We start from the raw sequence: 18,298 nt of genomic DNA, 5'->3' as shown, positions 1-18,298 counted from the left end.
CGGCGTGTTCTTACCCCCCTCAGGGTTGAACAGAGGGGGGGGGGGGGTGTATGTGACACAGTGAGAGGTTTGGTCTGGTATTTTTCTCCCAGCATGTGCTGTTGGGCTGAGTTACAGCCAGGTGAGGTCAAATACCAGACTTTAAATGCCAGTCTGGGTTTTGGCAGCACCTGGCTGTCCTGAAATAGACAGCTGGGCTCAGAAACCATGTATGTGTTGGGATCTGTGAGCCTTGTGTCTGGATGAAGGCTTGCTACCTGTTTTGTGTGATAACGGGTTGGTGCTGCTATAGGCAAGCACTCTGAGGCAGAATTGCCGCATGGTGTGAATTACCACTAACACCGCAAGGTGACTGTTTGAATATGACTGCTTGTTTTGTCACTTGCCTAAAGTGTGAATAAAACACTGAACTATTTGAACCAAATAACTTGTTGTTGCCTCTATACTGCGTCCGCTAATCCTGTCTACCAGAGCGAGTCATATCACACACACAGTGGATAGAAAAAAAAAAAAAAGTCTACACACCCCTGTTAAAATGTCAGGTTTCTGTGATGTAAAAAAATGAGACAAACATAAAATCATTTCAGAACTTTTTCCACCTTTAATGTGACCTATAAACTGTACCACTCAATTGAAAAACAAACTGAATCTTTTAGGTAGAGGGAAGAAAAAATAATTAAAAATATGGTTGCTTTTTTAAACTAATACTTTGTAGAAGCACATTTTGACTTGGCAAGATTTGCCCACTCTTGTTTGCAAAAACACTCCAAATCTGTCAGATTGCGAGGCTATCTCCTGTGCACAGCCCTCTTAGAAACATAGAATGTGTCGGCAGATAAGAACCATTTGGCCCATCTAGTCTGCCCAATATACTGAATACTATGGATAGCCCCCGGCCCTATCTTATATGAAGGATGGCCTTATGCCTATCTCATGCATGCTTAAACCCCTTCACTGTATTTGCAGCTACCACTTCAGCAGGAAGGCTATTCCATGCATCCACTACTCTCTCAGTAAAGTAATACTTCCTGATGTTAGTTTTAAATTAGAGGGGCAAAGGTTTAAAAGTATGTCCTCTTGTAGCAGTTTTTCTTCTTTTAAATATTCTCTCCTCTTTTACCTTGTTGATTCCCTTTATGTATTTAAAACTTTCTATCATATCCCCTCTGTCTCGTCTTTCTTCCAAGCTATACATTTTAAGGTCCTTTAACCTTTCCTGGTAAGTTTTATCCTGCAATCCATGTACTAGTTTAGTAGCTCTTCTCTGAACTCTCTCTAGAGCATGGGTGCCAAACATGCGGCCCGCAATGAATATCTTTGCGGCCCGGCAGTCTAGTATCTCTGAACATGAGCGCGCTGCTATCGGCGCGCTCATGTTCTCTCAGCAGCACGGGGAGAAGGAAGCTGTCCTCCCTCCCCCCTGTGCTGCTGCCGCTGCCACCAATGAGAAGAGAGGGGGGGGGAGGAGGGGCGGGCGCACTGCGCCACCAATGAGGAGAGAGGGGCGGAGGAGGGGCGGGCGCACTGAGCCACCAATGATAAGACTATTCCCATTTCCCACACAGAGCGGCGCCCAGCGATGTCTCAGCACTCACCAATAGTCCTGGGCGCCGCTCCGTTCGGCCGCAGTGCCCCATTACTGTCTCCTCTCCTGCTCCACATGCTGCTGATTACTATCGGAGCGATGGGAGGAGACATCAGCTTCACTAGTGGGCGTTCCTTCTCCCTGCGCTGCGATTGGACAGCGCTTCAGCCAGGAAGAAGGAACGCCCACTAGTGAAGCTGATGTCTCCTCCCATCGCTCCGATAGTAATCAGCAGCATGTGGAGCAGGAGAGGAGACAGTAATGGAGCACTGCAGGCGAACGGAGCGGCGCCCAGGACTAATGGTGAGTGCTGAGACATCGCTGGGCGCCGCTCTGTGTGGCCTGATCGTGAAAGTCAGTCTTTAACACAATACAGGAGGCGGGTGCCGGCAGCAGAATCGCATTGCCGGCACCCTGCCGCTGACAGGGAGCTGCGATCAGAGGCAGTTAACCCCTTAGGTGCCGCACCTGAGGGGTTAACTGCTGATCTGCCAGTACCAGCCTCCTGTATAAAGGGGTAATTTATCATTGGTGGTGCAGTGTGCCCCCCCCCCCCCCCCCCCCCCCCCCATCCCATTAAAATCATTGGTGGCACAGTGCACCAGCCCCTCTCAACCCCCCCAGTATTAAAATCATTGGTGGCAGTGGCCACAGGGACCTCTCCCCTCCCCCTCATTGGTGGTGCAGTGGCAGCTTCTGATCGGAGCCCCAGCTGTGTAAGCCTGGGGCTCCGATCAGTTACCATGGCAGCCAGGACGCTACAGAAGCCCTGGTTGCCATGGCAACATCCCTGATGCTGTGTGCACAAGGCACAGAGCAGCAGGGACAGTGTGAAGTCCTATTCACCCTGATAGAGCTGAATAGGACAAGGGATGAAAGATCCCAGGTTCTCGCCCCTAAGGCTACTTTCACACTTGCGTTCAGAGCGGATCCCTCTGAGACGGATCCGCTCATATAATGTAGACGGTGGATCCGTTCAGAACGGATCCGTCTGCATTATATTGTAAAAAAAAAAATATTTATTTTTTGATGCGGCCCACATAAACTTAAATTTTGTTTTTTTTGGCCCATGTTAGCCTTTGAGTTTGACATGCTTGCTCTAGAGTATCTATATCCTTCTGGAGATGTGGCCTCCAGTACTGCGCACAATACTCCAAGTGAGGTCTCACCAGTGTTCTGTACAGCGGCATAAGCACTTCACTCTTTCTACTGCTTATACCTCTCCCTATACATCCAAGCATTCTGCTGGCATTTCGTGCTGCTCTATTACATTGTCTTCCCACCTTTAAGTCTTCTGAAATAATTATTTCTAAATCCCTTTCCTCAGATACTGAGGTCAGGACTGTGTCAAATATTCTATATTCTGCCCTTGGGTTTTTACGCCCCAGGTGCATTATCTTGCACTTATCCACATTAAATTTCAGTTGCCAGAGTTCTGACCATTCTTCTAGTTTTCCTAAATCCTTTTCCATTTGGCGTTTCCCTCCATATCACCCCACAGATTTTCAATCGGATTCAGGTCTGGGCTCTGGCTGGGCCATTCCAAAACTTGAATCTTCTTCTGGTGAAGCCATTCCTTTGTTGATTTGGATGTATGCTTTGGGTTGTCGTCATGCTGAAAGATAGAGTTCCTCTTCATGTTCAGCTTTCTAGCAGAAGCCTGAAGGTTTTGTGCCAATATTGACTGGTATTTGGAACTGTTTATAATTCCCTCTAGCTTAACTAAGGCCTCAGTTCCAGCTGAAGAAAAACAGCCCAAAGCATGATGCTGCCACCACCATGCTTCACTGTGGGTATGGTGTTCTTTTGGTGATGTGCAGTGTTTTGGGGCCAAACATATCTTTTGGAATTATGGCCAAAAAATTCAACCTTTGTTTCATCAGACCAGAACACCTTTTCCCACATGCTTTTGGGAGACTTCAGATGTGTTTTTGCAAAATGTAGCTTGGCTTGGATGTTTTTCTTCGTAAGAAAAAGCTTTTGTCTTGCCACTCTCCCCCATAGCCCAGACATATGAAGAATACGGGAGATTGTTGTGACGTACTACACAGTACTTACGCAAAAACAAATGCAATGGCACTCTGCAACCAGCACTCTGCCCTGCCTCTATGCTGGATGTTGAATGAGGCATTGGTGTACATTTTGGCCAAAGCGGAATAAGCCACTCACCACGTCAAGGTCGCCTCTATGAGTGGTCCCTAACACTAGTTCCTACCTGTTATGGGCCATGATAGCCACACAAAATCCAGAGAGCGCAGGCACAGCATGCACGCCAGGCACACACTGCTTTTAACCCCGTCCGGTGCCGTGACAGCTTTCATTGGATCCAGGGATGCAAGTACCAACATGCATGCTGAGCCCACTATATACTTCTCCTGGAGCCAAATAGCTACTGGTAGGTGCTATATATGCAGACTCAGTTTTATACTGACTTTAAAACCAGCCTCCAGGGCAGACTAACTGGTCAGGTGTGCATGACTGCATGGAGATCGCCACGCCTCCAATATATACACTACAAAGAAAAAATGTGGGGGGTTCAGTCAGCACAACCCATGTTGGTACTTGCATCCCTGGATCCGATGAAAGCTGTCACGGCAAAGGACGGGGTTAAAAGCAGAGTGTGCCTGGCGTGCATGCTGTGCCTGCGCTCTCTGGATTTTGTGTGGCTATCATGGCCCATAACCGGTAGGTACTAGTGTTAGGGACCACTCATGGAGGCGACCTTGACGTGGTGAGTGGCTTATTACGCTTTGGCCAAAATGTACACCAATGCCTCATTCAACATCCAGCATAGAGGCAGGGCAGAATGCTGGTTGCAGAGTGCTATTGCATTTGTTTTTGCGTTTGTATGTGTATTTCGCCATAGCGATGTGCACCTGCATACAGGGTTGTGCTGACTGAACCCCCCACATTTTTTCTTTGTACTACACAGTACTTGCCAGATATTCCTGCAGCTCCTTTAATGTTTCTGTAGGCCTCTTGGTAGCCTCCCAGACCAGTTTGCTGTGGGATGCGACTAAGACAATTTCACGAAAGACCAAATAGAGCAGCTGAACTTTATTTGGGGTTAATCAGAGGCACTTTAAATGATGACAGGTGTATGCTGACTCCTATTTAACATGATTTTGAATGGGATTGCTTAATTCTGAACACAGCTACATCCCCAGTTATAAGAGGGTGTGCACACTTATGCAACCACATTATTTTAGTTTGTTTTGTTTTCTTCTCTCCACCTAAAATATTTCAGTTTGCTTTTCAATTGAGTTGTACAGTTTATAGGTCACATTAAAAAAAGGTGGAAAAAGTTCTGAAATTATCATTGTCTCAATTTTTTACATCACTGAAACCTGACATTTTAACAGGGGTGTGTAGACTTATATATATATACACACACACACACACACACACACACACACACACATACACACTGCTCAAAAAAATAAAGGGAACACAAAAATAACATCCTAGATCTGAATTAAATATTTTTCTGAAATACTTAGTTCTTTACATAGTTGAATGTGCTGACAACAAAAATCACACAAAAATTAAAAAATGTAAATCAAATTTTTCAACCCATGGAGGTCTGGATTTGGAGTCACACTCAAAATTAAAGTGGAAAAACACACTACAGGTTGATCCAACTTTGATGTAATGTCCTTAAAACAAGTCAAAATGAGGCTCAGTAGTGTGTGTGGCCTCCACGTGCCTGTAGGACCTCCCTACAACGCCTGTGCATGCTCCTGATGAGGTGGCGGACGGTCTCCTGAGGGATCTACTCCCAGACCTGGACTAAAGCATCTGCCAACTCCTGGACAGTCTGTGGTGCAACGTGACGTTGGTGGATAGAGCGAGACATGATGTCCCAGATGTGCTCAATTGGATTCAGGTCTGGGGAACGGGCGGGCCAGTCCATAACATCAATGCCTACGTCTTGCAGGAACTGCTGACACACTCCAGCCACATGAGGTCTAGCATTGTCTTGCATTAGGAGGAACCCAGGGCCAACCGCACCAGCATATGGTCTCACAAGGGGTCTGAGGATCTCATCTCGGTACCTAATGGCAGTCAGGCTACCTCTGGCGAGCCCATGGAGGGCTGTGCGGCCCTCCAAAGAAATGCCACCCCACACCATTACTGACCCAATGCCAAACCGGTCATGCTGGAGGATGTTGCAGGCAGCAGAACGTTCTCCACGGCGTCTCAAGACTCTGTCACGTCTGTCACATGTGCTCAGTGTGAACCTGCTTTCATCTGTGAAGAGCACAGGGCGCCAGTGGCGAATTTGCCAATCTTGGTGTTCTCTGGCAAATACCAAACGTCCTGCACGGTGTTGGGCTGTAAGCCCAACCCCCACCTGTGGACGTCGGGCCCTCATATCACCCTCATGGAGTCTGTTTCTGACCGTTTGAGCAGACACATGCACATTTGTGGCCTGCTGGAGGTCATTTTGCTCTGGCAGTGCTCCTCCTGTTCCTCCTTGCACAAAGGCGGAGGTAGCGGTCCTGCTGCTGGGTTGTTGCCCTCCTACGGCCTCCTCTACTTCTCCTGATGTACTGGCCTGTCTCCTGGTAGCGCCTCCATGCTCTGGACACTACGCTGACAGACACAGCAAACCTTCTTGCCACAGCTCGCATTGATGTGCCATCCTGGATAAGCTGCACTACCTGAGCCACTTGTGTGGGTTGTAGACTCCATCTCATGCTACCACTAGAGTGAAAGCACCGCCAGCATTCAAAAGTGACCAAAACATCAGCCAGGAAGCATAGGAACTGAGAAGTGGTCTGTGGTTACCACCTGCAGAACCACTCCTTTATTGGGGGTGTCTTGCTAATTGCCTATAATTTCCACCTGTTGTCTATCCCATTTGCACAACAGCATGCGAAATTGATTGTCACTCAGTGTTGCTTCCTAAGTGGACAGTTTGATTTCACAGAAGTGTAATTGACTTGGAGTTACATTGTGTTGTTTAAGTGTTCCCTTTATTTTTTTTGAGTGTGTATATACATACATACACACACACACACACACACACACACACACACACTCACCTAAAGAATTATTAGGAACACCATACTAATACGGTGTTGGACCCCTTTTTGCCTTCAGAACTGCCTTAATTCTACGTGGCATTGATTCAACAAGGTGCTGATAGCATTCTTTAGAAATGTTGGCCCATATTGATAGGATAGCATCTTGCAGTTGATGGAGATTTGAGGGATGCACATCCAGGGCACGAAGCTCCCGCTCCACCACATCCCAAAGATGCTCTATTGGATTGAGATCTGGTAACTGTGGGGGCCATTTTAGTACAGTGATCTCATTGTCATGTTCAAGAAACCAATTTGAAATGATTCGAGCTTTGTGACATGGTGCATTATCCTGCTGGAAGTAGCCATCAGAGGATGGATACATGTTCTTATTCTGTTTACGCCAAATTCGGACTCTACCATTTGAATGTCTCAACAGAAATCGAGACTCATCAGACCAGGCAACATTTTTCCAGTCTTCAACAGTCCAATTTTGGTGAGCTCGCAAATTGTAGCCTCTTTTTCCTATTTGTAGTGGAGATGAGTGGTATCCGATGGGGTCTTCTGCTGTTGTAGCCCATCCGCCTCAAGGTTGTGCGTGTTGTGGCTTCACAAATGCTTTGCTGCATACCTCGGTTGTAACGAGTGGTTATTTCAGTCAACGTTGCTCTTCTATCAGCTTGAATCAGTCGGCCCATTCTCCTCTGACCTCTAGCATCCACAAGGCATTTTTGCCCACAGGACTGCCGCATACTGGATGTTTTTCCCTTTTCACACCATTCTTTGTAAACCCTAGAAATGGTTGTGCGTGAAAATCCCAGTAACTGAGCAGATTGTGAAATACTCAGAGCGGCCCGTCTGGCACCAACAACCATGCCACGCTCAAAATTGCTTAAATCACCTTTCTTTCCCATTCTGACATTCAGTTTGGAGTTCAGGAGATTGTCTTGACCAGGACCACAGGACCACCCCCCTAAATGCATTGAAGCAACTGCTATGTGATTGGTTGACTAGATAATTGCATTAATGAGAAATAGAACAGGTGTTCCTAATAATTCTTTAGGTGAGATAGATATATATATATAAAACAAAAAGTTCAGTGGCAGCAGTCGATGGAAAAAATGCAGGTGCAGCAGGCCCAGTGTGGATATAAGCCAATCCAGATAGATAAAAAAAATAACAAAAAGGGCAGCACTCCAGGAAGTAAAAAATGAAAAAATACTTTATTTACCCATATGGGACAAGCGACGTTTCGGCTCAGTATGTGAGCCTTTCTCAAGCTTGAGAAAGGCTCACATACTGAGCCGAAACGTCGCTTGTCCCATATGGGTAAATAAAGTATTTTTTCATTTTTTACTTCCTGGAGTGCTGCCCTTTTTGTTATTATATATATATATATATATATATATATATATATATATATATATATATATATATATATATACACATATATACATACATATACATACATATACATACATACATATATATATATATATGTTGTCATCTATTGTGTTAGTGCATGCTTTTCTGTGATTTTACTTTACCCTTTTTTGAAAGCCATATTTAAAATATATATTCAAAAGGTTCTAAATTCTGCTCGTAAATGGCTCAATATATGCTATATTGTTCAGAGCTCTCCTTCCCTCGTTTCAAATTTCTTGCAAAGACAGTTTTATGACATAAATGTCTCTGGTATGTCACAGTATGTAGGAAGGAGGAGTGCACGCTCCCTCTAGTGGAGCGAGCATGTTATGTCATCTCAGTCTGTACATGGGGATTTTACTTCATACAAATCAACTGAAATACTGCGGGTGAGGCCAGCAGTCAGTGATTTCATCTGCAATTGTCTACACTTTGGAAAGTGAAGCTTCATTCACATATTTGCAAGTTTGAAGCTCTGGTGACATGGTGGGAGATACCTGCAGCACTTGTTTTTGGTGGTCCTGTGCAGTGGGAAGATCAGCCATGTATCTCTCCAGCGTCTCTATCCTCTGCTGCTTTTCTTTATTCTGTTCTGTTTCTTTCTGACATTTCTTCTTCAATGAATTAATATGCCGTTCTCTCCCTTTCACCTGCCATATTGTACAAAGTCATCAGAACATATATTTTTGGAGTTAAATGGCCATTTCTAACAGTAGAAAAGTAGAGAACTCACGCGCTCGTCTTGCTTTTTCATTTCCTCTGAGTGTTTTTGTGCCAACTCCTTCATTGCCTCTCTAAAGCCTCTGCTCTCAGCCTCCATGGCACACAGTTTCTTCTCCAGTTCTGCCTTCTCTCGGCTAGTTGAATCAGACTTCTCGGAAAACTGTGCTCTTAAGAATGTAACCTCTCGCTGCAGGTCCTAAAAACACAGGTTACCAGAGCTGTTCCTTTCCATTTTATTAAAGAGATTTCCAGGAACTTTTAAAGGCAGTCTGTCACCACTATATGACCATAAACAGCACTTACATGGCGCTGTAGCACACCTATACATGATTCTAATGGTACCTTTGTTATTTTCTTTAGACCTCCAGAAGCAGGAAAAACAATGTTTATTTCATATGCAAATGAGCACTCGCAAGTGCCCAGGGGCGGTGTTCAGTGTGTAGGTGCCCAGGCTGCTCTGTCTTTTTAACCGTTACTCGTCCCCAGCCTCTTCCTTTGCCCGCCCTCCTATTCCCTTGTATCATCCCTAGGTCCAGCCGAGATCCCGCGCCTACGCACTGCTTTGCCGGCTGGCGCATGCGCACTAGTTGAATTGATGTAGTACTCAAAATGGGCATTGCAGTGTGCATGCCCCGGCGCGGGATCTCGGCCGGACCTAGGGATGATACAAGGGAATAGGAGGGCGGGCAAAGGAAGAGGCTGGGGAGGAGTAACGGTTAAAAAGGCAGAGCAGCCTGGGCACCTACACACTGAACACCGCCCCTGGGCACTTGTGAGTGCTCATTTGCATATGAAATAAACATTGTTTTTCCTGCTTCTGGAGGTCTAAAGAAAATAACAAAGGTACCATTAGAATCATGTATAGGTGTGCTACAGCGCCATGTAAGTGCTGTATATGGTCATATAGTGGTGACAGACTCCCTTTAAAACCTTTAGGCCCCTTTCACACGGGCAAGTATTCCGCGCGGATGCGATGCGTGAGCTGAACGCATTGCACCCGCACTGAATACCAACCCATTCATTTCTATGGGGCTGGTCACATGAGCAGTGATTTTAACGCATCACTTGTGCGCTGCGTGAAAATCGCAGCATGCTCTATATTCTGGGTTTTTCACGCAACGCATGCCCCATAGAAGTGAATGGGGTTGCGTGAAAATCGCAATCATCCGCAAGCAAGTGCGGATGCGGTGCGATTTTCACGCACGGTTGCTAGGAGATGATCGGGATGGAGACCCGATCATTATTATTTTCCCTTAGTGCGCTTCGGTCATCACATGATCCATCACTATGGTAAAAATCATGTGATGACCGGAGTGACGTCACCACAGGTCCTGTTCAGCAAAGAAGGAGACAGACGAGATGCCGGCAGCGTGAGCAAGTGGATTAAGGCGAGTTAAATTATTTTTTATTTTATTTTTAACCCCTCCAGCGCTATTTTACTATGCATTCTGTATTCAGAATGCTATTATTTTCCCTTATAACCATGTTATAAGGGAAAATAATACAATCTACACAACCCCGATCCAAAGCCCGAACTTCTGTGAAGTTCGGGTATCAAACATGCACAATTTTTCTCACGTGAGTGCAAAACGCATTACAATGTTTTGCACTCGCGTGGAAAAATCACGCGTGTTCCCGCAACGCACCCGCACATTTTCTCGCAACGCCCGTGTGAAAGAGGCCTTAGGGAAGAAGAGCTGCTTATAAAGCAAAGAATAATGCTTTACTTACCAGCGCTGTTGGTACGGTCCTTGAGCTTCTGGTCCCTGTTGGACAAGTGACATCACGTCCATTGGTCACATGTCCACCCAGCCATTCACTGGCATCAACGGTCATATGCCAGTCATACACTAGTAACCGTTAAGTGGTGATGTAAACAAGGAATGTGAGGTTATCACTACTGGTCCAATGGGGACTGGATCTGCATCACTGGAACTTAGGGACCTATAGCGAGTAAAGCGTTATTCTTTATTTTATAAGATAGTCTGCTCTCTATAATGTTTTGAAAACTTGGGGACCACCCCTTTAAAGGTGTTTTCCAGGATTTTAATATTGATGATCTATGCTCAGGATAGGTCATCAATATCAGATCGGCAGGAGACAGACACCTGGCACCCCCGCTGATCAGCCGTTTACCTGCTCGCTGTCATCGCAGCACTGAGCAAGTGTAATTACAAGAAGCCTTCCCATTCACTTCTATAATAACTCAATATCTTTAACTCAAGGAAGGCCCACAGCCCACAATGAGCTACCCTGTAGGAAATAAATAAACCCATGTTATGGATCCATCTTCACCTCCTGAAGAACAGAGGCCTTTCTCTGTCCTGGCCACCATAGGAGCAGGAAAACACTGAAGTGGGTGGTGGGCGGGATCAATTTAATCTTTCTCCGTTTTCCTGCCCCTACAAAAGTCAGGGGTCAATCTCCTATATTATGCCGTCATGGTGGTGAAATGCTGTTATAAACAGCTCAAGCAAGATTGCAGCCCCGTAATCATGTTCAGGAAATTCAATAAAAAAACTAAAAAATAAAAAAAAGTGTTTCACCATCTGGTTTTAACTGGCAGCAAAAAAATTTGGCGACACATTTTCTTTAAAATCCCAGAAAACCCCTTAAAAAGGAGATAACGTATGGAGCCTTTAGTGATCATGTTATTACCTGTATCCTCATCATGCACATATCACTGTATGGACTAGACTGGCTTAACAGTGTGTTATGGACTTTCACCTCTCCCTCCCTTACTTTCTGTTCCAAGGCTGCAATGTGCTGACGCTGCCTGCAAATATAATAAAAAAACAAAACAAATATAAGGCATGGCTTTTCCTTCATAAAAGTTCTTGCTCCAAACAGCTGCCTAATGTGCACCAGTCGCAGAGGCACTTGTAGGACTACAGTTATGCAAGGCCGAATGCACACGGCCGTGGTCCGAAGCCGAGAGCGGTCTGTGGTATGCCGGGCTGGATTCCTGTTCAGAGCAGGAGCGCACGGCGTCATTGGTTGCTATGACGCCGTGCGCTTCATGCCACCGCTGCTGTACAGTAATACACTTTTATAGATCATACGAGTGTATTACTGTACAGCAGTGGCAGCATGAAGCGCACGGCGTCATAGCAACCAATGACGCCGTGCGCTCCTGCTCTGTACAGGAATCCAGCCCGGCATACCACGGACAGCTCTCGGCCGCGGAACACGGCCGTGTACATTCGGCCTTATGCTGAGACTTGTGGTGCAAAGAGTAGGGATCGACCGATTATCGGTTTTACCGATATCAGCAGATATTCAGGATTTTGAAAGTTATCGGCATCTATTTTGCCGATAACGAATCAGGAACAAGGATCGCACTGCTGTCAGCGTGATCCGCGTTCCCTCATCAGCACAGGGGAGAAGGAAGCAGTGTCTCCCTCCCCCTGTGCTGCTGCCAGCAATGAGAGGAGGCAGGACAAGAGGAGGGGAGGGGCTGTGGCCACTGCGCCACCAATGAAGATAACTATCCGCACCTGAGGGGTTAACTGCCGCAGATCGCAGCTACCGCTCAGAGGTCGGGAGCCGGCTATATGATTCTGCAGCCAGCTCCCGCCTCCTGTATATGAATTAATGAGAGTTATCTTCATTGCTGGCGCAGTGCACAATGCACAGAATATCGGTATAAATTATTGGTTATCGGCCTGAAAGTTCATAGATTATCGGTATCGGCTCCAAAAAATCTATATCAGTTGATCCTTAGCAAAGAGTAACCAGTATTAGCCATCATACAAGTGGCTGCATTGAGAGTGTGCATTACATGGCTGTGAACTACTATTCCAAGAGCCTAGAGATGATCCATACCAACCTCATTCACACTGCCCTCTCTTACCTCTCCAGCATCACCTCCTTCTCAAGCAGAATGTTGTCACTCGCCTTTACAACTCGTTCCCACTCATTTGGAATGGGGTTAAGTCCGGCTGAGTACATTGGCGCTGTAGAATAGTCTCTCATCAGCTGTAAGATATGGCAAATCAGTGAGACATACAAGAAGAGATATAGGTACCCTCATGGGACATACATACATGAAAGTTACCTGCAATTTCTCCATCCTCGTTCTCAAATTCTCTCCATACTGTTGCTGCAGCTTCCAAGAGCTGTACTCTGCTGAGGGCTGGGTGCTATATGAATCTGCCCGCCAGCCCTGACTTTGCAGATGTGAAGACTGGTATCTAGCGCCATGAGTTACCTCTGCTCCTCTGACTTCCTTGCTCTCAGGAAGAGCCCTGTATGGCTCAACATCTCTGATAACTGCGGAGGAGAAGTCTGTTCTTCCATCTGTGCAAAGGGTATTTAACAAAGCCGACTGGTTCATGGTTGGCTCAATGTTGGGCATTTCAAACTTTCTAGTGTCTTCAACAGTGGAAGGGTCTGCAGACGGTACAAAGGGGCAGCTGGGCACAACAGATTCTGTGGATAGCCCAGCTGTGTCATATATCCTGATGTTACTTGAAGATAGTGCCATGGTAGAAGGCACAACGTGAGCTGTTGGAATGGCAACCTGGCTTCTGATTGGCTGGAAGGACGTACTACCACTGGCATTGCAAAAATCTAAAAACAAACAAACACAGTTTGGTCAACCAAATGAATGAAAACATAGCTAAAGGTAATAAGAGATTATGAATGAGTGTATTTAATCAGGGTTGGTCAACCTGACACATTATGTAAGCCTCAACGTTTACTCGACTCCAGGACAGGGAGAGGCATCATATTCCACCCGACTGTCAACAGATGTCCTCTTAAAAAGGACATATGATGCTGTGGAGGAGCTTGAATGGCATGATGGCCAAGCATGCACACGGCCATGTACCCATGGCCTGGTGTACTCCAAGCTGCTGAGCTCCTAACAGGCAACAGTACAGACTGAGCAGCGCTCTTCATTGGCTGCTCATTACACAGGGGGATGGGCGAGTAAGACGGTATGTGGTATCTGAAGTAATCCTGAAGAGGCCCAGCAGAATTGCCAGTAATTAGCCCCTAATTCACGCTGCTCCTATTAGTAAACCATCAGACTTTAAGGTTCTCTGGGATTCTACCAGTTAACCTGTAGAGAGAAGACACTTACTCTTCTGTTGCTCTGACGATTCCATGATCCCGGCTGAAACCATGTAACCGCCCGACTGGCTGCAGGATCATCCTATGACATTGGGCAAGACGTGCTCCTCTTTCTTCCTGTTCAGCTGCATAATGTAGAGGTGGCTGAACAGGAAGAAAGAAGAGACATCCAGTCGTGATGTCAGTGGAAGAGAGGGCAGCCTTGTCATCCCAGCCAGGATAGCGGAATCGGCAGTGCAACTGAAGTGTAAGTACTGCTCAAAGTGTCTTCCCTCCACAGGTTAGCTGAAAGAGGCTTTTTAGGTACAGGCCTGGAGAACCCTTTAGCACACAGGCATAACTCCTAACATGTTTCAGCACCCCATGGCTCTTCATGTTTCTGCAGTTGCCGGCTGGGCACCTACTCGTGCAATGACTACCCCTAGTGAGGCTCAGGGGAGCCGGATAGTGTATGCAGCAGCCCCCGTCCTCCTGAATGATCCGAAGCTGTCTCAGATAGGCTCCTATGGAGCACAGTGAAATTCTCATAGGCTCCTGTGCTAATAGAGTGGAGTCTATGAGAGAAGAAATCTAATGATTGCATGTTCAACTATTAAAAAAAGGGTAAAAGAAAGAAAATAAAGTTTTTATAAAAAAAAATTCAAATCACCCCCCCCTTTCCCCAAAATGAAAATTACAAAATAAATATCATAGGCATTGCCGCAGGAGAAAACACCCAAACTATTAAAATACTTATCCCTTGTGGCAAAATGGGAGGAAAAAAAAAAATAATGCTCAAATTTTTTTTTTTTTATAAAATATGATCAAAAACAAAATGGTAACAAATAAAAACTACAGGTCATCCCACAAAAAATGGGCTCCCACACACAAAAATAAAATAGTTATGGGGTCAAAATATGGTGATGTAAAGACAATTAGTTTTTTCCAAAGTTATTATTATTATTTTTTTCAGTATTAAAACACAAGAAAAACTATACATATGAGGCATCGCTGTAATTGTACTGACTGGCAGAATGAAGTGAACAGCCTGGCTATGAGCTGTGCGCTGTGATTGGCCAGCGCTGCAGCAAGGGACACGCCTCATACAAGAAATCACTCCAGTACAACAGAAGGAGCGGCAGACACCGGAGCCTATACCGGGCGAACGAAGCCCAGACATACTAGTAAGTGCAGGGGGACCCCTGGGCGCCGCTCTGCCCACTGATCTAGTTAGTTTTTAGTTTGTACAGTAGTGAAAGGTCCTCTTTTAAAGGGTTTTCTGAGATTTTGTACAAAATGTATTTGCCAAGAATCTCAAATTTACAAAAGAAGCATAGCATTAGCACCAGAATATTTTTTATTACTATGGCATTATTGTTCTTTATTGGGTTTGCAGAGTGCTGTTGCATTGTGATGCGCACCTGCACATTGAGATGTGCTGACTGACCCCCTTTTTCTTTGCTATCCTTAGGATAGGTCATCAGTACCTGATCGGTGGGGGTCTGACAACTGGGAAGGCTGCCAACCAGCTGTTTGAGAAGGAGTGGAGCTCCTGCGGCCTTCTCTCTGCTTTTCCTAGGCCAGTGACGTCAAATTCATCGTTCACATGGCCCAGGGGCAGCTCAGCCCCATAGAAGTAAATAGGCCCGAGTTGCAATACCAAGCACAGCGGCTTGGTACTGATGACCTATCCTGCCATTTTGGCACCACAGAGATATAAACCAAAAGGCGCCCAGCATGCATGTGGAACCTACACCTCCTGAACTTCATGGTCGCTGTCATGGCACATAAGTATTAGGTTCCCGTCTTACAGAGATCGCCTTGACGTGCGGCAGACGGGCTCAAATATTTTTGTCCAAAATGTATTTGCCAAGCATCTCTAATTTATTAGCATAACATCTGCAATGTAATATGTCTTTGTACTTTGTTTGGTTTGTAGAGTGCTGTTGCACTATGTGTTGTTCTATCCTGAGGATAAGTCATCAGTATAAAAATCTCACAAAACCTTTTTAAAGAGGACCTTTCATTACAATAAAAAATCTAAACTAAGTATGCTGACATGGAGAGCGGCGCCCAGGGATCTCCCTGCACTTACTATTATCCCTGGGGGCCGCTCTGTTCTCCCGGTATAGGCTCCGGTATCTTCAGATTTTCGGCTCAACCGGGAGGAGCCTCCTCTTATTCTCCTGGGCGTCTCCTCCCAGGCTGTAGCGCTGGCCAATCTCAGGCTATGAGCTGAGTGCTGCGATTGGCCAGTGCTACAGCCTGGAAGAAGGAGACGCCCAGGAGAACAAGAGGAGGCTCCTCCTGGTTGAGCCGAAAATCTGAAGATACCGGAGCAGCGCCCAGGGATAATAGTAAGTGCAGGGAGATCCCTGGGCGCCGCTCTCCATGTCTGTATACTTAGTTTACATTTTTTATCGTAATGAAAGGTCCTCTTTAAGTCACAGCTCTGTGAAGGAAAAAACTGAAAATGGCCCGCTCCTAAAGGGGTTAAAAGATGGCCATCATAACTCACCATCAACATGCTCAGAAGCAGAAGTCCCATTGGGCAGACTGGCACCTTCCTTGGCTCCATGAGATCCAGAAATTCTGCTGGGAGGTTTTGCCAACACTTGAGGAGTCTGCCACTCTGTGTAAGAGCTGCTTCTTACTGTAACACAATAATACCACGAGTTATAAGCAGACACAGACACCCTCAAAGGGCGTGACATGTAGAGAGAGAGAGGACCACAGACCTGTCCTAGCGGGCTGCTGGAATCCTGAGTCCTTGTACCTGTCCAGAGCCGCCATTGTGTTCTATGGAGCTGGGCATTAAACAATACATGGCATGTTACTAGAAGCTCTTCAGATATACAATATTAACATGTAGCACTTGGACAAGCATGTACTGTAAATGGGCGGCTGCCGTCACACAAAGCATGCACCTTTACAATGCACCTTTGGTATTCATTAGCATTTCAACTGACATGACTTGACATAGCATTCACTTCATTTTGGCAATACTAATTCTTGCAGTAGAGGTGCATCATTATCACACCAGATAACAAGTGTGGATTGGGCTCTGTTCACACAAGCGTTTGCATCTATGTCACGGTTTCCATTCGAGAGGCATCAAAGGAGCCTGTAAGCGGTTTCCACAAAAACGTATGGCTGATAACGGAAAAGCGTCCAACAATTATGTGACCAGAAGAAGCCTCTGTAACATACAATACGTCACCTGCACTCTATCACCGGTAATAACGAATCCGGAGTCCAGTAACATATAACCTGCCCGTGCCCGGAAGCTGGGCGGGGCTTGTCTTCAAACCGTTTACCCGCCACGCCTAACCGCGCCCACACCTACTTTCCACCAATCGCGTTTCGACAGGCCGCCAATCGTTGATCCTGTTAGAAGATTGTGTATGGGAAAGAAGCTGTGATTGGTCTATGTCCACACACATGTTACCAACGCACTAGTTTTTAATGGGCGGGCAGAATGCCGTCACTAAGCAACGCAGCCAAAGCAAAAAATCACGTAGAATACGCGTGGGTCACATGACCTCTTCACGTGGTGTAAACCTCTCCAGAGCCCATATATTCTAGGCATTACTCCGTGTTTTCGGTTAGAGTTTGGATGAACAGCTTTTCTTTATTTTTTTTTCTTCCCTTTAAGAAGATGATTTTTTACTGTGTGTGTATATTTAAATGTGATTTAAGAAAATATAAGAAACCAGTTGGATAAAGGTATCACTTTTCATAGCCACAGCAGAGCGACAATAAGGCCAGGGTGTCAGCAACCTCTGGCATGCAAGCTACTCTGATGCTACAACTCCCAGCATGTTCCATTCACTTCTGTCGGAGTTCCAAGTACAGCCTAGCCAGTTTGTATGCTAGGAGTTGTAGTTTCACAACAGCTGGCGTTTTGAAGTTTGCAGACGCCTTTACTAAGGCTATATTCTCACTAGTGTAATAGCGCCAATGACTGCTACAACAGGTGTGTTCCCAAATGGATCCTACTGGTTCTGTTATGTTTGAATATTGCTGCAGTCTACGTAATATTACTAATTAAAAATCAATGAAGCCTCAACAGAAAAGAGAACGCTAAGACCTCATGCACACAGCTGTATTGCTGCCTGCAATATGCGGGCACCAGCCATATGCTCCCCACATCACGGATGTGGAATCCGGAAGGTGATGTGTGGAACGGAGGCACAGGACCTCGCAGAAGAACTGCAGTGTGCTTCTGTGGGGATTCTTTCCATGCTTCCGCACTACAAAAAAAATTGTTCTATTTTTTTGAGGTGCAGATGGATTAGGGACCCATTCAAATGGATCTGGATCCGTCTGCGGAATCCGCACGGATGTTACTCATGCATTGGGGACTGCAAATTGCGGTCCCCGATGCTCGGAATGGCGCGTGCATGAGGCCTAATGTAATGTTGTAAAGAGCAGTCCCTGTACTGGCGAATGTGGCCCAGTCATGGATTATATGGTTGCCTAT

The 18,298-nt window shown here is 45.9% G+C and overlaps 1 protein-coding gene across 1 annotated transcript in view; it reads right to left on the bottom strand.

The window, feature by feature from the left end:
• The window catches only part of CEP85 (centrosomal protein 85), a 54,106-nt gene extending 36,981 nt beyond the window's left edge, over window positions 1-17,125 (bottom strand). The window contains exons 1-8 of the mRNA XM_040421893.1: window positions 17,036-17,125; window positions 16,554-16,622; window positions 16,334-16,468; window positions 12,818-13,332; window positions 12,614-12,738; window positions 11,419-11,536; window positions 8,771-8,956; window positions 8,535-8,687 (exon numbers count right to left, since the gene is read on the bottom strand). Coding sequence (XP_040277827.1) covers window positions 8,535-8,687; window positions 8,771-8,956; window positions 11,419-11,536; window positions 12,614-12,738; window positions 12,818-13,332; window positions 16,334-16,468; window positions 16,554-16,608 — 1,287 coding nt within the window. The 5' untranslated portion in view covers window positions 16,609-16,622; window positions 17,036-17,125. The remainder of the gene's footprint in view (window positions 1-8,534; window positions 8,688-8,770; window positions 8,957-11,418; window positions 11,537-12,613; window positions 12,739-12,817; window positions 13,333-16,333; window positions 16,469-16,553; window positions 16,623-17,035) is intronic.
• Window positions 17,126-18,298: the final 1,173 nt, after the last annotated feature.

Source organism: Bufo bufo, chromosome 3 (genome assembly GCF_905171765.1).
Source record: "Bufo bufo chromosome 3, aBufBuf1.1, whole genome shotgun sequence".
Lineage (NCBI taxonomy): Eukaryota > Metazoa > Chordata > Amphibia > Anura > Bufonidae > Bufo > Bufo bufo.
Note: the sequence above shows the minus strand (reverse complement) of the source record. Positions and strands in the feature narration are given on the sequence as shown.